Source organism: Apteryx mantelli, chromosome Z (assembly GCF_036417845.1).
Source record: "Apteryx mantelli isolate bAptMan1 chromosome Z, bAptMan1.hap1, whole genome shotgun sequence".
In the NCBI taxonomy this organism is placed as follows: domain Eukaryota; kingdom Metazoa; phylum Chordata; class Aves; order Apterygiformes; family Apterygidae; genus Apteryx; species Apteryx mantelli.
In genome coordinates this window covers 46,058,489-46,081,609 of record NC_090020.1, presented here as the reverse complement: position 1 = coordinate 46,081,609, position 23,121 = coordinate 46,058,489, and the positions used below count along the sequence as shown (strand labels likewise).

The 23,121-nt window shown below is 36.5% G+C and overlaps 1 protein-coding gene across 5 annotated transcripts in view; it reads right to left on the bottom strand.

Moving 5' to 3' along the window:
- PJA2 (praja ring finger ubiquitin ligase 2) overlaps positions 1-23,121 on the bottom strand; it is a 44,385-nt gene that overhangs the window by 13,898 nt on the left and 7,366 nt on the right. For 2 of the 5 annotated variants that reach the window (XM_067315466.1, XM_067315465.1), the window contains exons 2-6: positions 12,433-12,633; positions 8,662-9,721; positions 4,058-4,243; positions 2,344-2,529; positions 909-1,020 (exon numbers count right to left, since the gene is read on the bottom strand). In XM_067315466.1, the coding sequence (XP_067171567.1) occupies positions 909-1,020; positions 2,344-2,529; positions 4,058-4,243; positions 8,662-9,721; positions 12,433-12,631 (1,743 nt within the window). In that variant the 5' untranslated portion in view covers positions 12,632-12,633. Of the gene's footprint in view, positions 1-908; positions 1,021-2,343; positions 2,530-4,057; positions 4,244-8,661; positions 9,722-12,432; positions 12,634-15,162; positions 15,245-16,999; positions 17,059-21,909; positions 21,976-23,121 lie in introns of those variants that run through there. The other 3 variants (XM_067315464.1, XM_067315463.1, XM_067315467.1) reach the window with 3 other exon arrangements.

Below are 23,121 nucleotides of genomic sequence, written 5' to 3'. Positions count from 1 at the left end.
GGGGAAGTTTCTGGCAATGCAATAACTGTCAAGTTTCATCAAACTGAGTTTCACCTAGCTCCATATTCAGTCTGACAGTGGCCAACACCAGGCAATTCACACACACACAAAAAAAAAAAAAAAAAAAAAAAAAAAAAAAAAAAAATCAAAACCTGTGGTAGTTCTTAATAACAAAAGCTGACAGATAAAATGAGGTATATCAGAACAAGGCTAAGTTAAAAGGGAATGCTTAAAAAAAAAAAAAGAGAGAGGGAGAGGCAGAAGGTCAAGACAATCAAATCCAAACCAGTCTTGTATCACGGAATAAAAAGATGAAACTTCTGTTCTATTTACATTTTTACAAAAAGAAGTTGGGATAATCTCTGGACACAGATCCAGGTACAAATGAACATTCTTTTGTTATGCAGGGAATTTAGCAACATTAAATGGCATGTGTTTATACTGGTAGAAATGAATATCTCCTCTCTTTTTAAGAGAAAATAAATATTGTATTCTAAAAACATTAGTGCTGATCCATGACATCTTGCACTACATCATTTAAAAGAATTTTAACATTTATTTTCAAGTTTGCAAACCTGAAAGTTCAAGCTGAAATGGCAAAGTCAATTTTTTCTGATTCTCAGTCAACTCCTGAAGAAGGATTCAGTAATGAAAGCCTATGGCACAATACCATTGATATAATACCACTGAGAATATGTAGACCATTCTTACATACTGTTGCAAAGCTGACTGGAATAAGACCTAAGCTCTTATGTATTTAAGGTTAACATATAAAAGATTACCTGCTAAATTAAAAAAGAGTCAATCTGAAGTTCACAATGACTTGAATATTTCGTTATTAAAAAAAAATAAATCTTAGTGTGCTTTGGTTTTATTTTACACAGAAGTCAATTACTATATTTTAATACCTCCATAGCTTGTGCTAAGCGTTCCTCTAATGCCATATACGTGAGAAATTGAGGGTCCACATATGAAATGGCTTGAGCGACTCCTAGGCCATCCCCAAATTCATCAAGTAGTCTGAAAAACATGAATTAGGTAACACAGTCTTCATTTCAAAGTTAACAGTAGCAACACAAGGGCTGGGTACATTAATTATTGTGTATCATCTAACACCACCAGTTGTACGTGTACTCTTAGAGGTGATATACTCACAATGAGTTTTTACTGTTAACTGCTTCAGAATAAAGGTGCATGCAGTTACAGGAGTTCAGCCAATAAGTTTCACATACATGTTACTAAGCTACTTCTAAAATTATCTTCAGATTTTAATTATGGTTTACAGCTCTTAGCTTAGCAGAAGCTGCAAATCCTGTCTTCAACATTCAGAGATCAAATCTTAAAACGGGCACAAGCAAAATCATGTACGTATCTGTATATGCTGAACAGACAAAACTTAACAGCCTGTTAGAGAAGTTTCTTCCCTTCTATTCTGATCACTTAAGGAAGCTTGCTGAGCCTTGCCTCCAGAACTGAAGGCCAGCATTTGTCCATACCCTGCTAATTTCCTTGGTAGCTTGTTGCAATAGTTAATTGCCTTGCACTACAAGAACATGTACCTTTCTTCCAGCTTAAGCTTCCATGCATTACTCCCTGTTATGCTCTTTGTAAATATACCAGAGAGACTGGAATATTCTCCTCATTGAGGTACTTCTACACTGTAATTTAATTATTTTTTAATAAGCATAAGATTTAAGTCTCTCACTGGAAAGCATTCTCTCAAGCTCACTTTAACATTCACTTTAAAATAAACACACTATACTATTCTAGGATTAGGCTCAATAATGCTGTGCAAGTGGCTCTGCAATCCTCCAGCTACTTGCAGGAATTTTTTAATAATTATATTACAATATTCTTCGATAATTAATAACAGAAAATCAAGTGAAATATTCAAAATTATGGTAATATTAGGTTTCCACTTGGCATTACAAAGAGAGATAAAATGGGTTTTATATGGTCTAACTTGCAACATTTGCAATGGAGGAAAAGTTACAAAATAACACCAACTTAAATTCTGATTACATTCATGTTGCTATACTTTTATTATACTTCTACTATATTTAGCAGCCTGAAAATGAATTGAAAAATACACCTAACATCTCTGAAGTAACCATTCAGTATACCAGAATCTCCTCTGATCACAGCTGATTTAGTGAATCTACGTCCTTTTTCTCCCGTTAGGAGAGACACAGCACTTTAAGTTAAACCTTAAAATGCAGGATTACCAGCTCTTGAAGCAAGTGCATACTGACGAACATGCATATTCCATTATGTAACATAAAAAGCAAAACGATAAATAACTCAGCCCTCTGAAACTAAAACAGGAAACCATCACAGGCATACCTCCACTCCACATCCAGGTCCTCACTCATGCTGGAGTCATCCTCAAGGTTGTTGTTCCCATCCAACATAAAGAAGCCAGGATGCACAAAATGACTAACTGGATCATCCTCCTCATCACTGCTACTTTCTATTTCCTCATGGTACTGTAACCAAGGAACCTCTCCTTCCTCCAAAGATGTCTGTTCCCTTCAGATAAATAAATGAAAAGCTGAAACTAAAAATTTGGAAGAATTTACAGATACATGCAAAGAACAGAAGCTATACATATTACAACAAGGGGTGAAGCTGTATGTTTAGATTCTCAACTCAGCATCTGCTGTAAAAAACAAGACATTTGTAGTTGCATCAGCTGACCCATCCAGACCCATCCAGAATCTTGCAATACCCATGATTCTGTCGCAAAAGTGTTTGTCTAATGCTCAGGACCAGCAGTACAGTAAACAGCTTTCTTTGCATTTCCCTTAGCATGTCTGCCAGGGCTGGAAACGTTGGTAATAAAGATTATCTTACTCATCTACAAGTTCCTGAAGCTGTTAAAAAGAAAGGCTCCCCTTCCAAAGGGAAACCTGGCCTCAATGCAAAGAGATATGATTACTAAAAAAGGCTGCACACATGAGAAAAAAGGATTCTTTTCATTCCTGGATTTTCTAGAGCAGCACAAGTCACCTGGATGCTTCGAACCACAGGGCTGAGACCCACTTTCCGTAATGGAGGGCAAATAAACAGGAACCATGTCAGAGATAGGTATATTTGCAGCCTGTTCAAATCAAAGAATGCTTAAGAGCGGACAGCTCTCCTGCTGTTGTTCTGAAGCAGATGAGTTTTTATAATGTTTTCATAAAGCCGTGCTAATTCTTCAAAACTCAAGGAGCCAGTGATACGAATAAGGTAACGACACAGATTTGGACTGCTTGGTGTTAGCTACTGTCTGCCTTAGGACGAAAGAAGAGAACATATAGGCATGACTTATTGCTAAATAAAGCCCCCAACTAAGAACACAAGTTCGATAATAGATGTTCAGAAAAAAAACACTTTAACTTATCCTTAGCTGCTTCTATTTACAAATCTTGCTTTGCAACAAAGGCAGAAGCTTTTTTTAAATTAAAACAATGAACAACTGGAAAAATGAAATGAAATTAAAAAAAAATTAAAACAACGAAAAACTGGGAAAAAAAGCTTTCAGCAAGGAACTCCTTCAAGTTTACTATACTCACTGATAGAGCTGCAGAAATACCTAAATAAAGAGCAGCAGTTCCATTCACTGGAATATGAGGAGCAATGAAGCAAAGAGAAAAACAATAGCTTTGCACAGAGTACAAAGCAGTATCAGAAGATGATTAGTGTATGTCTGTGGTTTAAAAAAGGACAGCTCTTTACAATTAGCCTGTATGTAAACAATACCATACCTAATCTTGCTTTTAAAAGTATACCCAGCCTATTAACCTGCTGCTTTTTCTTATTATTAGAATGCCAACACTCTCCTAGTAGTTCTACTTCTGTCCTAGAATAGTCAGCAATATTTGCATGACATAACATTTTTTTCCTATTCTAAATATAGGAAACTAGTGTGATTGTTCTGATGTAGGCGAATGATTATTGCTGGTATAATAACTATTTTTAGAAGTGGTATTATTCTCTATAGTATTGTGCTGACACCATGCTACTGCTGATGTTACTACTTAATAGGAAGTAATTGAATGAAATAAAACCATACCCTCCTTGGAAACAGAAGTCTGTGTTCTCCTCTTCTAGGCCACTGCTGTTGCTCTGCACTTCAGGCTCATGTTCCTCCCTGCCTGGGAGAGTCTCCCAGCTCTCATCGCTTGAGGACTGGTCTTTATCTGTAGCAGCAAAATACGCAGGAAGAGATGCAGACCATTCTCCATCACTGCATTCCGAGCTGCAATTTGGACAAGGCAATGCAGTGTGAATTCAAATACCACTTCAAGGGGAGAAAAGAAACTAAAAACCAAAAAAAAAAAAATTACAAGAAAACACATGTGATTTGCTACTTTTCTGTGAACATTGCTCTCAATATGACTAGGATAAATTCATTTTTTACTACTCATAAATTTTTTACAGGGTAAGTATATAATAAAGAGTTAATTCAAGATCCATTATTAAAAAAGAACCATGCCCATCCTACTTAGCAAAAAGGTTTTGCTCTCCTCCCTCCACATTAGCAGAGTACATGAAACATCTCAGGAGTACAAGCCAAGACCAACTATACACACCTCTTTCTCCCAGCACCCTGCAAAAAGAAAATAATAGCAGTGACTCCAAGAAGCGCTTGACAATCATGGCAAATTTTGGTCTTCCCTCCTGGACAAACAAAACTTTGTAAGCAACAGCCCTGAAAACCTCTAAGCTATATACAACACCATTTTTTTTAAACCATACAAAGATACACAGAAGACCTACTGAAAAACAACTTAACTAGTCCAAAAAAAAAAAAAAAGAATAGCAAAAGGGTTTTCAGAAAGAATTTGTTTTTTCAGCTCCATCACCATGTAGAAAAGAGCAGTAAATAAACTGGGGGCAGCTTTAAAACAACAGCAATGCTAGCAGAATCTCCAGAAGAAGGACAGACTTACCAATCGCTACCTTTGGTAATACGCTTAGAAGGTTCATTCAATACTAGCAGTGACAGAAGACACCTACCGAAATCAAAGTAGAGTCAACCAGCTATGTCCCTTCAAAAAGTTTCAGGAAAATGTAATGGATAAGCAAACAGAAAGTTTGCTTGATAGAGCACATCTTACTAATAACACAGCAATCCAGGACGCCTGCAGCTCAGAATTTTTAATTTCATAAACCCAATAAGTCAGTGTGCATCAATGTTCTCATCTCCCCACTTTCAAATTCACTTTAAGGAAAAATTTCTCTTCTTCCTGTGTAATATTACAAGCACATGCCAATAGAACTTGCTGTTTAATGATCTATCAGTACTTTTGAAAAACTGCACACTATACACTTCAAGTTTTATATGAATAAAGAAGATGAAGGACAAAGATTACATGGAAATATTTTAATTTGAAGCAGGAATATATTTTTCCTCTTACAATTTTGAGAACTAGGGAAGGTGAAGGAAATGAGAATATTCATTGTCCTTGGGCCATTTCAAAGGATTACTTTTCAACAGAAACAATACCTGTTAAAAAAGAAATTCTGATATTTTAATAGATGAGACAGCCAGTACTGTCTAGGATATATGCAATCCAATGCATCCTGTATGTCACCAGCTAAAGCTGAATCACTACCATTTTAGTATTTTTTTTTAACTTTTTTTTAAAGGCTATTCGAATATGCTGTAAGGTTAGCTCAGAGATTCACATCCCTCATTTTAGTTTTCCCTATCTTACAGTCCACTTATGATTTCCTAATGCAGATTTTAATATAAATAATACTCCTAAGTTGATCGTCAAATTTGTTCCAATATTCTGCCTTTAAAGTTCTGGTAATAAAGTTTATATACATACAATGATTCAAAACAGAAAAGAGAATATGCATTAAGTTATTAATACTGTATAAAGCAAGAACACTGAAGGTACCTATTTCAAAATGTAGGATTTAATGGGGTCCAGCTCTGCAGAGATGCAGAACTTCATGTAATGGTTAGCGAGTTACAGACTTCTCACTTGCCAAAAGCACACCGCATTTCCTGAGCATCTGCACATGGATTTTCTGGGAATGGTCCCTCCCCAGCTGAATCAGCCTGTACTCAGCTCCTTCAATTTAGCATTAGATCATTCAGTAACAGACGTGTTCCTCATCCCATCAGCCTATGCTGGGGAGCAACCACAATCCCACCACCTCAGAGCAAACGTGGTTCTAACAGCCGTATAAGACTTCTCACAGACCTCCTTATTCCATGCCAGCATCATAAGAGCTGGGCATTTCTTCAGAGCAAAAAACGTGTGGTGGAGGCCCATGCTGCAACAACCAGCAAAGTGAATTTTTCTCTGGGTTGGAAATAGGAGCAAGCAGAGTCACAGGATGCAGCATATGACACCTATGTCAATTCTGTTCTTCATGCAGCAATATATATATATTTTTAAATGTGCAAATAATGACTAAACATTCAAACATACAACTTTACCTTTTGAGAGAAGAAAAGCATATATTAGTCCTTTTTATAGAGTAAACATTGACAATTTACTTCATAGGGATATATCTTTCAAAGATTTAGAACATGAATTACATTTTTTAAAGCTAAACCTGCAGGTGATGAACATTTAATGCTTCCTGTTTAGATGTTCATTTATTTCTATCATGAAGAACATAGTCACTTTCAGATGTGTAAGCTATATTTCTCTTTTTTATCGTTTGACAACAACCCATCACTTTGCACCATGGGAGCCAATGCTCTGGTTGCAAACTATAGTATGTTTCCTCCACTGCATTTTAAAATTCTAGCACAGCACTTCAGTAGAAAAAATAAGTTATACAGTAACAAAAACTTTTTGAAATAAAACACTATGAGGAAGAAAAGGATTCTTGTAAAGTCCACTTACATCTTTAATAAGAAAAAAGAAAAAAGGAAAAAAAAAAGGGTCTACTAACCCATTTTACAAGGCCTTGAGGATTTTGTTCTCTCATAATTGGGACTCTGCAATATTTTAATGACAAGATTTTATGCAGATTAATTTTCATGCTGTACACCCCACAAAAGCAGTGGAAACAGTCTAATAAGCACGTTAAATTATGAAGCATAATAGCAAAAAAAAAAAAAAAAAAAAAAAGGCACGTGGACATCCAGAAGATGAGTTCTGTAAAGAATGCAGTGGAAACACAGTCAAAGATGATGAAAGGAAAAGAGAAGAAAAATTGCAGAAATTCAAACTAAAGCAACCACAAAAACTACTGCATTTGCCACAAATTAACAGAAAGTTAAGAAATAATTTTTCCCCTCTAACAGCTCAGTTATTTAACCCTAACTCACACGGACAAGCACTTAACCAGCATTAAGCGAATAAAACTGTTCATCAACACAAGGTTCATACAAATTAGTTTATCTTTCAGATAGAGAGCCCAAAACAGGACAAGCCTGAACGCTGCCCCAGGGATCCACACTGTAGCCACAGCCCGTAGATCTGAAACTGTTTTCATTCACATTTACTTTGGAAACATCTACTATTCTAAAGAACTGCCATTAAAAACAGGATTATAGGTAATCCAATCAAATTATTCTTCAGAGATGATGAAGAAGAATTTCTTTCACAAAGTTTGGAGGCAAGAATATATGTAAGCTGACATGCATAATATTGAGATCTGATGGCAAATAAGAAATTCTGAAAATAACAGTTCTTGAGGGGAACCTGTAATTTGCCAAAAAAAAAAAAAAAAAATCAGCCTGAGCCAGTCTTCCCTCTCTTCTGCATCTTCTCAGTAAAAATAAACAAATGAAAATCCTAACGAGTGTTAGTGTGTTCTAACCCTAAACAAAACGAAAGATTTTTTAGCAGTTGGGTAGCAGACTCCCAGCGTATTAGGTTTTCACTGTATTTTTAAAAAGCTGCTTTGGCATCCCCAGCTCAGAAGCATTACAGACCACGAGTATTCTACTAGTGCAACATTTGAAAATATCACAGCGAAAAAAGCCTGGCAACAAATGGTGATCTAAAAATGCTTACTTTTCTTCCCCTCTCAGGTATTACACCTACATCTTTGTTTCGCTTCAGAAAACACTTCTATGAACTCCTGTATTTTTTTAATGCTCATTAAAATGTCTAAGGCAGTGAAATCAGACATAAATATTTTTATATAAATATATTTTAAAATTTCACTCATGGTCTAAGGCATTTCTCTACAATGAATTCTCTTGAAAACCAGATGCCATATATTAACTACCAGGGGATTGCATCATGCAAAACAGACTCCAGAGTGAAAGCTAAGGTTCAAGATGACAACGAGGTACGCTCACATGACTACCCCTGTACACAGTAATACTGCAAAGACAGCAACATTACATCTATATGGAAGTATTAACAATCAGCATTCCAGTAACAACCCAATCCTTCCCTTATCTAATTCCTACGAACCAAATTTCAGTGGTTTTGTACAGAGAAGACAGACATCAAAATCATGACAGTGGATCAGAAGAATGTTAAGTACAGTTTCTTTTGATTGACTTGGGAAGGGATGGAGAAGAATTGAGAGAAAAAGTTGGCATCTTGTTATATGATCATATTGTGAAATTGCTTAATTTTTTACTATGTCCCATACCATTTGCCAACAAATTATTCAGATCAGCATATCATTTTACACATAGAATGTGTAATAGAGACAAAATACACAGACAAAAAAGTCAAATCTTACCTGTCTTCACCTTTGTGGGACATTGAGAAATGTCTGCTGCAGTCTTCAAACTCATCCCAGAAAGTGTTATCATCTAACATAATTTTTCTTTCCTGAGCAGTTGCATTTTTCCTTAGGTCTATTTTTGCGTTCTTCTGTGTACCTTCATAGTCTCTTGGGTCAAAGAACATACTGGAACTCATTTTTTCTTTGCCATTCCTCAAGGCACACTCTGCATGGCCATGCTGGACTTCAGCAATTTCGCTTCGCCTCCTAGAACTGCTCTTCTCTTCATCATCATTAGGGAGAAGTTTCTTTCTATCCAACTGGTTTGCAGGATTTTGTTTTCTAATTTTGGGTCTCACTACCAGTTCAGGTGAATTCTCTTGGTCAGTCTTTCCATCACTGACATTTAATTCGTTACAAATAGGGGTCCCGATTCCAACATCCACTACATCTTTTGTCTGTTGTGTTTCACAGCTGGCAATACTCAGGTTATTTTTCAGTATAGCTTGATCTTCAGCAGAAGATTTTTTAAATGTCCTGTTGTTTTCATGGGCCAAGTCTGAATCTCTGTTAGAAGATCTCATTAAAGGCACTGGTCCCACTTCTTCACAACGTTCCCTAGAAACACTGTGGTTAAGACTGGATAACTGGGACTGTAAGTCAGAAAAAGACTCTACACCTTTTTCTAACTCAGAAAGCATGTTATCTAGTGTTTCCTGAAATACACCTGCTTTTTCTTTTGCCAAAGAAAGATTACCTTGGCCATCATCCTCTCCATCACTGCTATCTGGCTCATAAGAGTCAATGTTTACAAAAGCAATTCCATTTTGGCCATTCAAATCATTACACTCTCCCGAAGCATATTCTGCAAGGTCCTTGGAAATTTTGTCAGGATTCATAATGCTCCCTGAGATTTGGTTGCCTTCCAGACTGTAAGAGACTAGAGAAAATGGTGAAGTGTTTGTCTCAAAAGCTTGGCTCGATACAGTTTGACAAACAGGTGCTCCAGTTCCAACATTTTCTAACAAAGGCTCATCCGATAAACCAGAACAAACTTGAACCAATGGACTGGAACCTTTACAGAAAGTTGTAAGAAAGAATACATTGGAATAATCAAACACAATAGCAATGTTCTCATTTACAACATCTGCTCATGGAAAAAAAAGGGTAGTTTATTGGGACTGCAGTGTAATTTGATAGACACAGACATTTGGCAGAGATGCATTGATTCTTTGCTAATATATTATGTTTTCATTTTTATAAACTAAGCCCATACAGACAGATTAAATCATTCAGCTCAGCCTGTGATAGCAGCAGCAAAAAATATTAAAGAAGGAACATGTTCAAGACCAGCATCTCTAAGTTGTTTATATGACAAGGAATTCTAAGACAAGAACAGGAAACTTGAAAAAAAATGCTAAAAGATTAAAAAAGCAGCAACATTTCTTTCCACAACATAAAAATCAGACTACCCATTCATTAACTAGCTGAACTGTGCCTCCTGCTACAGTCAGATAAAGCCATTTATTAATACTATAAATTACATACTAATAGCACTATATTTTGTACCTGCTGCTATGAATGCAGCTCCTTATTTGGAGAAAATAATAGCAGAGATGAATGCAGAATTTACAGTTGGCAGTTACTATCACTGCAAATTCAGTTTGCTTATTTTAAAGCTGAACCTCTTGCATAAAGGCACAATAAACATCAAATCCAGCAACAAGAGTTAAAGTTAAAAATGTATACATTGCACAAAATTAATGCTTAGTGCAAGTCACCCGTAAACTCCTAAGCAACGTACATCCAAAATCTTTCTGAAAACACAATGGCTTGCATAACTTGATGCAAGTCCTTATAAACTGTAGGCTGCTATTAATACATTTGGGAAACTTTTAATCACCAGAGAAAAAAAGTTCTGAGCAGAGAAAAATCGAGACATGCATGGTAGGCGAAGGCATTCCATAACACGTATTTTAAAGAACAGCCAGAGGTAGGGAACCGTATAAAATGAGCGTTCTGCGTTTAAAAACAACAATACCACCACAATAAAACAAACAACAGTTTGCTAAGTGAACATCCCAAACAGATTCTTCAAACACACCTGGAAAACACTGGTTGCATGGAGGACACATACATCAGGACTCTGACAACTGCTATACAGATACTTGTAACTACTGCAAACCAAACATTTGCTTCAAATTCAGCTTTTACTCTCATCTAAATGGCTAATCCATGTCTAGGCTGGTAAACTGATGGCACTGAATTTCATAAATAAAAAACATGAGCTGTGCCTTTCCACACTAGGAGTCTGGCTTGTAGGAAACAACACTGTAACATTACAAACACTTTATCTGATAAAACGTTGAGATGAAGTTTCTTCTACCTATGTTCTGTGGTTGCTTACACGTACAAAAGATGTCAGGTCAATTAGGAGGGAAATATGCAGAATATTTTGGTCACTACCCACCAGCAGAAAATAAGAATCAACTTGGGGGGGGGGAGAAAATCTAGTTGAGGGAGGAGGAATAATCAATCCAAAACATTTCTCAAAATCTGGAAAGCTGTGATGCCAAAAAAAAAAAAAAAAAAAAAAGACCAAATATAAAGAGAAAGGCATTCTGTTATTAGACCTAATATCAAAAAGAAATCAACACTCTTTTAGATTTTCCATACAGAAAAAAACCAACAACTCATATTACAGAACAAGGAGCTAACAGTCTGTAACCTGTACATTTCTTATGACTCCCTTAAATACAGTATGTTCAGTTCTGATTCACTGACATAGAAAAGGTGGTAGCATCAGAGGGAGACCATAGGAAAATCTGTACAAGAGTAAGCACCAATTTACAGGAAACATACCTTTAAGATGCAAACGTAGTAAATATATGAAGCATAGATAACCACAAAAATGGTCAAGTCACCAATTGAAATAAAACCACCAAAAAAGCATCTACATCACATAATAGCCTCCAAGAACAATGGTATACGAGAAAGTTAAATTTACACTACATTATCATCAAAAAAGAAGGAGAAAAGGAAAAAGTTGTTTTAAAATAGTTTATAAGGGAAGGAGGAAAAAATGCTACTTTGGAACATCTAAGGCTGTATCAACAACCATTTACTTCTTAATATAAAACAACCTCATACAAAGAGATTGGATTGTTTATAATCCAACAGGCCATTTTGTGGCTCTTTATGAAATCATTCTTTGAAAGCTAAAGTCTCAAAAGACAGTTGAAATCAAATTTTAATGTTCAACATTCACAAAAAAAACAGGGAAATGGTCCAACAGGTATAAACCAAAAAGAGGGAATCTTTAAGAGGTTTTACAGGATTAAAGTAATTCCTGCTCTAGCTATACTAAGGTCGACAAAGGCACCTCAGAGAAAAACCTGGTCCATGATATGTAAAATACTTAGTAGCTTAGTTCTATTAGCATGTTAGAATAGGTATTTTCTTCCAAATGTGATTCTTTCATAATCATCTGATTTGAAGACAAAATAAAAAGAAATCTACAGTGTTACAATTGTCTAGTTGGTTAGGACATATTAACTATTTCAGGAATCTACTTCTTCAAGCAAAATTAAACAGCCTAAGATATTTACTACTTTAATTTGCCTTCATGTTGAGTTTCTTTTTATGAAACCATCTGAAATGCAGTTTGCACATACTAACTTATGTGGCTAGTCTCTCTTCCCTTCTACACCATTTTCTACGCACCTCCCACTCCCAAGCATCTCAGTTTGCAATTATATGGCACATAATACAAAGATATGCACGTACACAGAGACTTCTCTTTCTGAACATCGTCCAGTTCTAATCCTTCACATTCTCCACTGAGATGGTGTCCATTCCTGTCTTGGCTGGTCAAAGATGGTCTAAAACTGACATAAGCATGTCTTCTTCCATATCTTCTACCCGTAATAGTCTGATAGCCTCCTGCTGGTTTGGGCCAGGCAGGTTTGCCAGCTTCTTGACCCATTGCTACATGAGATGATAAAAACAAAACAAAACAAACAAACAAAAAACTTGTATTAGACAACAATATCCCTTTACAATTCCCCTCCCCCCAAAAATTTGACACAACTTTTTAAAGCAAGGAATTTCCCAACTCTCTTCAGAAAGGTTTTGAGATTCACTGACATACAGTTACTAAGAATCTGAAGTGCTCTGGGCTTATATGGTATGAAAGTACATAATAACTGAAACTTTCCTCTATACTAATTAATATTGACAACCACTGATCTTGTCTTCATCCTAACATGTTTGTAGTAAGTAACAAGAAGGTTTTATAAAATAAAATATTTTTAAGATTAAATATGGACACCACACAACCATTCTTTTTTGAATGCAACACCCTTCTGCATGTGGGTCTGACATGCTACATATGGCAGCTTGCAATAAGCTTCTGAAACATTATAATGGGAAAGCTTCAAGGTAACGCGACCCAAGTCAGCTGGCCCTAGCTAGCTTATCTCTGTGACAGGAAAAAAGTCCAATTAATCAAACATATGTTCCCAAACAAAGAATCCCAAGTCCCAAGGACCAATGTTTTAGTCTGCCTTTGGGAATATCCTCAGGCATGGCCATACAAGGTAATAACCCATGTATTGCTCCTATTACTGTAATAACATTCCATGTTAATGGATCTTAATGCTTTTATTAAGAAAACACCAGGTAAAAACTACAGGAAAATTTGAAACACAGTGGGGGAAAGCTGCCAATACCATATTGAAGAAAGATTCAAATCCAGCATTAATATCTGCTATAAATAAGCTAATACAAGAGTTCATGTCCAAAGGCTGTTGCTTGTGCAAAAGCAATTAGAAGTTCAATATTTCAAATGTTCAGTGACTTTTCTGTGTTCCTCTAAGCCACTTTTAAGCTTTACTAGATATGGAATTAACATAGTAGCTTTATTGCTCTTGAAAGACACTACACTGAAAAGGACAACCTAAAGCCAAGGGAAGTAAAGTCTGCAACTATCAACCCACAGCTTTCTGAATTTCAGAAAAATGAAAGGAAAGCTTTATTTTTCCTGGCTGTTAAACTGATCTTTCCACTACTTTTTAAGAGTGAATATTTATATACAAAGATGCCACTGATCAACAGTTTCTTTATGCAACTTTGAATAGCATATCCACTAGCAAAGCTAGTGCTTATAGTACACGGACTGTCAAGAAAGGCACAACTGAATATGTACCAACTCTAAAAGTTTTTAAGTTCTTTTTTGAAAACAAGCATCACTGCTGAAGTTGTCATTTTGCTAGGACTGACATACGGGAAACTAACTTTGTTGCTTCCTGTCTAACACAAACCATTAAAAAAAAAAAAAGGAAGGAAAAATTAAATGAAGGTTTTTTTTCCTCAGGGCTGTGCTCAACAAAAATTGCATGATCTCTTAAAGCTTTAACTAAAGAAGCAAATAAAAAAACCACCTATTATAAGACTATAGCTTCTAGTAGAAGCTATAGTTTAACAGCTTCAGGCACAAAACAGCCTCCTACAAGAAAGCTTACAGAACCTGGCACAGCAATTTTGAAGATGTTTGGTAGAAATCTGCATTTTAGTGGAAGTTCTACAGGGAAAGTCTCAATACCTTCTGCTTGATCTTCCCTAAGGAAGAATTGTTAATGTAAGCAAGTCTCAAACCCTAAAGTGAGCAAAGGGTGCTCAGAAGGGGGTGAGAAGAAACAGATAAATTATTGCCTCTCTTCCCAACACCAGAACATGGTATAAAGAAGCATGAACAGTGGAACGAGAAATAGTGGAAAACGTAGGGCCACAAAAAGAATACAGGCTTCCAGGAAAAGTATTAAAAAAAAATCACTTGTTTTTTGGCCTGATATAGAAAAAAATTAAGTTTGGAGTAAACCAAACAAAACTATGCGTAAAATAAAATAATTGCAAAAGAGTCTAAAACATTACTATTTCATTCCCAGGTGAATTGACAGCAGCAATGAAGACACTTGCTGTGTTTAAAAGCAAAAAATCTTTCAAACATTTACAATTCAATTACTTAAAACTGTAATGTTTAAGTACAGTAGAACACGAGTAGTCTTTTAGCTAACATTGCCAGATTCACTTCTGTGACCATTAGCCAAATTATAATAAACTGCTTGTTACACATATGTTGTCTTACATCTCATCACCTTATATGTATTACTCTAAATCTCCCCTAAAATGTGTAATTCCAGTCATCTCTCATTTCCACTGCTCTTCCCACACAGGGAATCTCTGCAAGCAGAGCCCAGTTCCATGAACCCTTCAGGAGTCCAAACACATCCTTAACTAGCTGTGGCTTGGTTATACTGTCTATTTTCAGAGACTTGGGGCACAGCTCAATAGAACCTTTCAGAAAAAAAAAATAAATAAAAATTAGGTATCAGGGACTTTCTTCTCTCATGAAGTTTGACATCATTTACGTATAACCTTCATTTAATATCTTGTCACATATTTGTCCATACCTGCCCAGTCCACATCAAACGACAGAAGCTAAAATGGGCAATTCACTTTTAACTATATTATTCTTGCAATCTTTTTCAAGTGCTGCTCCTTAAAAATGTGAAGATTCCCCATCATCTTTGCCAAGAAACAGTCTCTGCAATTAATGCAAAAAAAAAAAAAAAAAAAAGTGGGGGGATAAAGGGGAGAAATTTTGACAACCAATTTTCTTAGTCACCCAGTTAATATTCTTACTAAATCAACCAATAAGTCATGTTTTTTCAAGTAAACTCTGAAAATTCTTTATTTTTCACTGATTATCACACGGCTGGTTAGCAGACTGCCAGCGGCAGCTGACAAATAAAGCTGACAACAAAGCAATCACATCCAAACAACTCGCAGAGTGGAATCCAACGGTTCAGATTAGTCAATCAGCACAGCAATAGAGCAATTTGCCCTCAAAGATGCTGATACAACTGGTTGAAACAAAAACAGGTAAAAATACAACTGCTTAATCCTTAATTTCAGTTTGTTCTCCAAACATGAGTATTGTTCACAAACAAATACTGTATAATAGATGTCCACTCAAGAGAGTCAAACTCACTAAATCTGAATGTTTTACTTTTCAAATTGAGGTTCACTGTATGCAAAGACTTTAAGGTGGGTGCAATTCACTACAGCTTTTTGTTCCAAATAGTTCTTTCACATATAGACTACCTCATCTTGTATTTAATTGTTTTAAAAAGATATCTTATGCAGCTATGAGCACTAAGAAAGCTCTGAATTTCTCTGCTCTGAGAGGGATTTATTAGATTAAAAAAAAAAAATCATCTTTTACTAAAAGTTTAAATAGCACATTTGGATTAACGGAGACTTGAATTTCTATCTAGATACAAATCTCAATAAGGGAAGAAGCCACAAATCTATTTGCCTACATGCCCTAAGTGACAAAGTTTTGGCTCCTAGATCCAGAGGCCAACCTCCATGCAACCCTTCAGGCAATCAAGTTCCCGCAGCGTACAGTATCCTCTCCGAGTTCTTCCTCCCTGGCTAACGCAGCCTGAGGAGTGGGCATTGCTCTACCTGACAATCAGTTCAGGAGCCCTGTTCAAAATATGCTCAATACCTACTGAGAGGATACAGCTCTGTAAAAAGAGACCAGTCTTTAGAGACACCTTTATTAAAAGCAAGGCCAACACAAAAGGACGTGCTTCCCTTCTGATGCAACACACCAGTGATTAAGTAAGGAAGGTATGGGAAACCGGTTATTTATCCACTTTACAGGCTAATTTAGACCCACACCTCCCTCCTCCTAGAAGGATACCACAGTCACTTGAGTTTATCCAGACCCAGATTTAAAAAAAGAAAAAAAAAAAGAAGAAAGGAGAGGGAGTGGCTCCTAAAAGGCACAAAGCTTAAGCCATAGGTTAAGCAGAGACGGACCTAGGTCTGGCCTTTCTGAGGCAATGCCGTAATCGCTGATGCACAGCACCATACTTCCTCTTTAGCTCTATGAATATTGCACTATGGATTCCACTCCCTAGAGCCAGCCGCCTATAGGCTGTAACGTTTAAAGCCGGGGAATTTAGACTCAAATCCATTTGACCTGCATAACCAACTTGTCCCCTCAGCCCCCAAAAAACTGTTTTTCTAGAAGTAGCACATTAACATTAAAGGTTAACTGCAGATGTACATATACATATGTTCACAGTCCGGTGCTATAGCATAGGCATTCATAAATGATTCATTAACTCAATCACAATCCTACATATAAATCTCAAATCCCTTTAATTTACAGACCCAGATTTTGGACCACTACAGTCTCCTGGGCAGGTAGTTGGTAAGTCCTCTGACAGGACTCCAGTCCTCAAACAGCATCCATCTAAATCCTGACACCTGCACTTACTCTTTTCTTCATTATTTTTGATTCTCCTCTGTCCTCTCAATTCCTTCACATTCCGGAAACTGGAAAGAAGAGAAGCAGCTTTCTGGGATCAAGAAATGTACACTTTACATCTATGATACTACTCAAATGACTAACCACCACCTGCATCAATGTAAGATACCATTACAACCTCCACCTAACTTTTGAATGGGGCAATCTGACTGCAACAGGTTTGTCATATCGGTGGTTCTCAGAACTGCTGTGAGCTACTGGGATAGCATCATTTGTTTGAGTCACACAGAGTCCAGTCCATAGAAGCAATGGTGAAAATAACATTGGAAGAGAGGAATCTGGGAAAAGAGACATCAGAAGGGCTAACTACTAGTTTTCTCTATGATATAACAATATCCTGGCCACAGAATCCCTTAGCAACTTATGGACCTACCAAACTTTAATTAAGAAAATGAATGCATACTAACTACACAGACGGCCTGTTATACACACTGTTCTCTCTGCAATTACAAAATATAATTGTGGATAGTAGCATAGAAGACTTGTGAGGGGGGAGGCACAACAACCTTTTATACCTCACAGGTTCAAGTCTGCAAATAATTAGTATTCATATTACAGGCTAGATTTTGAAAATACTCAAGGGTTCCATATAGATACCTAACTAATGTACAAGAGATTGGCAAAGATCTCTTTGTAACACTTCTGGCCAGATGTAATATTAAAGATTGGGCACTCGCTAATTTTGATTTTAAAAAAATAAAATCCCAGTTTATCTAAACAGTTCTGAACACCTTTAATAAAATCTTGTCTTTTTCATAAGAACCGAAATACTGAAAGTCTTCCCTTATACATTTAGCAATTTTTTTCAGTTTAAACAGAAGACAACTAAGTTTCATAACTTCCACTGAAAAAAATATCCCATAACCCTAGAAACCTCACAGGAAACATTTTCTGTTAAGCATTCTGTCTGATTTACCTGCATCTTATTTTCACCCTATTATGTCCAGTTTAGTTTCTTGTTATCATTCACACATACATTTACCTCCTAGGGCCATTATATAACTAATGGGGGATAGGGGGTAGAGAGAGAAGGAGAGAGTAAGAGCTGCAACCCTGTATAAGGGAAAGGGAAGAAGCAGTGCGAAGTGTTTCCCATTCAAATTCATGCCTCAGTTGAAGGTGCCCAGGTGGGACTGCCCTGCAACACCAGCCCCTCCCTTATCCAGTCTCTTCATTTCCCAACTCGGGCTTTTCTCTATTTGAACTCTAAGGCTTTAATCAGAGGAAGAGCAGAACAAGCTTGTGTAGCACCTTATCTGATCCAAATCAACTGCCCACATACATAACCTTGGCTCAGGGCACATGTGATATCCTATGAATTAGATTAACACTCACTTATTGAAGCCCACAATGGTCAGCATTTTCTTTCCCGTAAGTGTTTAAAGGCTAAACAAGTCATCCCATATCTTCTCACTGAAGAGCCCTTCCACTGAGGATTAAATGGAAAGAGCAACTAAGAATCCAGACGTGCTAAATTTGAGCCTGAACTCTATAATCACTAAACTATGTGGCTTCACCTAATTTCTCTTACTACACCTCACCCATTGCCTCTACCAATGCAACAGTTTATTTCCATTAATCTTTGTTTGCTGTAGCTTCCAGCTTTTCAAGGCATGTAACAGCACTGACCAAAAGAATCTAAATCAATTTTTTTGTTTAGGCTATATAGTATGTCGCACAGATGTGCGGTAAGAATATAAATTCTTACAAGAATTGGTTCAATGTACTTAGCTTAACTCTTCTAATGGGCTGATAAAAATAAAATATATGTTTAAACAAATCTATGTTTGAATTGCTACAGATTTCTACTTCAGAGGTGTAATTTCCTTGCCGCTGGCCTTTAATATTTACCTTCCAGTTACTGACATCATTGAGCAACAGTACGAAAACCTGTATCTTTTATTTATAAAAAACTGCACAAAAATGTAGAACTGTTAAAGATATTAAAGCATATTTTCAGCTCAGAATTGTGGACTGCTTGATGTCAGCTGCATGTTCAGAACACAAAACATGTTTGCAGATTGGTGACCATGCAATACTGAAAGAGACATTCTATGGTTGGTTCATTTTTAGGGGAAAATTTTGGCTCCATTAATAATTGGGAAGATATTGCAAGACTCTCCAAAAGCATTCCATAAGAAAAATAAATAAAGAGGAGAGTTTTTTGACTAAGTGAGCCAGGGAGGAAACTATATCACAAAGGAACTATAGCTGTTTTTTCTATTTAAAGAAAAAAAGTAAAGCCCTGCTACACTGATAGTTTTATCATATTAAAGGCAGGCAGAGAAGAAATCTTTGTCACTTTTCACTGGCTTTTTCCTATTCCCAGTCTTCTTACTTCATGTCAAATTCCCTGAGCATTTGTTGCTGTGACAACTCCCAGAAGCGACCATCATGATACACCACATCGCCTCCAAGAGCAGAAAGCCAAATTTATATGGCATCAAAAAGGGTAATTACACAATTTTTCATTGATTCGCAGCACTTCATAATTAAAGAAACTACTGAAGTATCTAACCTAAATATCATCCACTCTTTACATCACAATTCAACTATGTTACCTCTAAATTAAGCATAGTAATTGAGGTTAAAAAAACAAACAAAAAACCCCCCACCTAACTTGTGTTTTTGTCTTACTAAAATTACAAAACTAAAACCTAGTATTAGCTAGCTTTAACTTGAGGACATGTAAAGATGGAATAACTGGCATTTCCTCAATAGTTTTTTCTGACAGTTAATCTCACTCTATTAAAACAACAAGAAAACAAAACAAAAACAAAACACACCCTAAATCCAGGCCTAGTTTTACATTCAAATTTGCCTGTTCCCAGATTCCAGCTATTCAATCTAGTAGAAAATGCAATAACAAAATCAAGAGCATTTTAATGGCCACTATTTTCCGCTACAAAAGGTATTTAATTTTTTTTTTTTAAGATAGGCAAAGTGACCTTCAAATATGTCTCTATGAAAGTATTTTCTTCAATCCTTTAATAATTTGTGTCTTTGCCACATTTTCTCAAATTTTTCCAACATCCCTTAAAACACATATGCATATTCTGGTCTCAATCTCACCAACACTTGAGGAAGTAGTAAAAACAATCTCCCCTTTCCTACACAGTGCTCTTTCTTCTTTCACACCTATTAATTACAGAAGCCATTTTCTGCCACAACGTAAGAACAGGCACTCATGCTCAAGATTTTAAAAAGGAACACATGTAATACTGACACCGTTACTGTTTTCCACCTTACAGTCTGAAAAGGTTTACTTATGTTCTGAGAAGTATAACTATGTATTTGTACTAGAAAGTATTTTGTTCAAATTGGTGAAACAAAAACAATTCAGGCTCTTGATACCCTCTCCTTTACCCAGCTAGTTCTGAGTCATCATTAAAGCATACCCCAAAATGTCCAGGTAAAAGCAGGTAAAAGAATCTTCATATCATCTTTTAAACTATACTAACCAATACTCTGCATCTGTAACCAATATTCCAAATCTATTTCTTTCCTGGAGGTATTTTTGGAGGCCTCCAAGAGCAGATGAATTAAAAAGAAATTTGAATTAGCATGGAGAACTTCCAGTTCTGTAAGCACCAGTGTTCAGGAGGGTGGAGAGATTCCCTATTTTGTTTGACAGGAGAAAGGTGTGAAATAAGAGAAGTATTTCAATAATTTAAGACAACATACCTTTGCCATCACTTCCCTCCTCCTCCCACTATGGGCAGATAAACACCAAAATTCTTGATATGTTTTATTATGTTCACAAACTTCAAAATACATGCCCTGGCAGATTTGCACCAAGAACAATGACTCTTCAGTTGGAAGTTACCTTCATTGACTGGGATTTACCTAAACCTTGGAGAACCATACTGTAAGTAAATTAAATATTTTTCTAAGGAATCTGATTTATTGATTTGAAAGTTCCTTCTTCAAAGTCTCTGACTGAGCAGTGACTTTAGATCACTCACTGGGTTATCTGAGAACCAAATATTGGTTCTTTCCATAAGCAGTATCAGCTGAGATGTACATTAACAAATGGCATATGCTTCACGGACTTATTTTTCAGGCTTTATTTACTGCCTTTTTGTTAACCTTCCAGGTTATTCTGTACTCTCCTTTAAGCATATGGATGCTTAAGGTCAGTGTTTTTACTACAGCTCCTTATCTTTGCTCCAGGCTGAAAGTAGCTTGTAGTCCAAGTTTAATAAGCTGGCAGGCTGGCCTTCCATTGAATTCACTTTAAGTGAAAATAATCCCCTTTTTTTGGTTCACCTGCCAGGCTACAGGAACTGACTACTTCATTATGACTGAAACAGCAGCTGGTTGCACCTTAGAACAGAGCAACTAACCTCGGAACCTGGAATCTCAGTAGCTCTGTGGACCCTTTTGGCAAACACAAATCATGTATTTTCCATTGAAGGCCTAGCTTCAGAAGCACAGTATAGACAATTTAAGATATTTGAATGTCTTTGCGAAGAAACAGGATGCTTGTTATCACCTTGCCCACTTGAACTACAAGGATAATTCTGTATTTAACATTATCTAGAGACCTAATAAAAATACTAATCATCAAATTTATACTTTATGAACTTGAAAAACATTGTTGGGCTCTTCACACTTGGTTAAGTCACTCCAAACTAAACTCATAATTTAAAATTATACGTACGCATTTGGTGTCAGCACGTTTATACTTATCACACGCTATGGGCCTGATCCTATCAATTTTGAAATAACCAGAGTCAATGCTAGTGACAATAAAAGCAATGATACCAGGTGGTCATCTGCCCTTGCATGCATCCCCCTTCCCATGCGCCTTCCAGACTTGTCCCCTAGAGTAAGGGCACACTATCTGCACTATCTACCTTCCAGCTCCAGTAGTGGGAAGGTGAAGAAGTTAAAATCAGACCGTGCTTGTCCCTCTCTCTCCAGTCAGGCTGGAAACCATAGTTGCAGCACACAGTCAGACAGCTGGAAACAGGGGAAAAGAAGGCGGTTGTGTATTTCTGGGGTTGAGGGGGAGGTGAGGGATTTGGTTCCAGCACACCCTCCCACTGCAATTTTGATCATGGGCCAAAGTCCCAGTCTCCAAAGAATATCAAACCCCAGATGAGTAGTGAGAGATTGCTCTTTGGGAGGAGAGAGGAAGAGATGAAACCAAGATGAGACCTCCAAACAGATCCCATCTCCCAGAAATTTAACAGCATTTTAATGCCTGGTTATGGTGTTTGAAGCCATATTTATTTATTTACTCACTAGTTGCAACTTAAAATGAAAATAGTTAACAGTCAACACTTTAGAGGATAGAAATTCTAACATGCTGCTTCAGAAAAAAAAAAAAAAGTTTCCTATTCCATCAGAAGAGGTCTGAAGATAAATTTGAAGCAGGTTTGTTGTTTCTGTTTTTTCTTACTCATGAATACAATTTGTCTTACACAGCTCAAGGCTGTAAACACACTGAAGTGCCAGACTCTATGTTAACTTAGCAGACATCCTTGATCTGCCTGAAAAGGTAATAAACAAATATAAACAAAAATACTATTAACAAACAAAAAGGTTCTCCACCTCCACACATGTATATTTTAAGACAGAACTCCCTCACCCCCAAAATCAAGATCTCTAGAAAATTTCTGATACAGATCTGAATCTCTTCCCAAATACTAGAAAAGAGGGTACAAACACCCATGGGATGTTTAAACTGATACTAGCTTCCTTTCACTTCAATACTAAACACAGTTTCCATTTTGGATTTATGTAGGTGTTTCTCCCACAGTTTTGTAGTTGTGTGTGCATTTTGTGCCATAAACATAAAACTTAACTTCTAAGAAATAGGAGAAGAAAGAACTGAAATATTTCAGTCTATTAAGGCACAAACATAAAAAGCTAAATTTTCACATTTATTAGTGCATTAGTCAATGTGCAGGTTAGAAAGAAGTAAGACCACTAATATTTTGGGCACTGTTTGCATATCTCAATCTCAATTAACGACTTACTATAATCAGCATATATAGTCACAACTGTCCAAATCATGAGAGATTTTAGCAAAGACTTCAAAGGGAACAGGTGCTGGCACTACA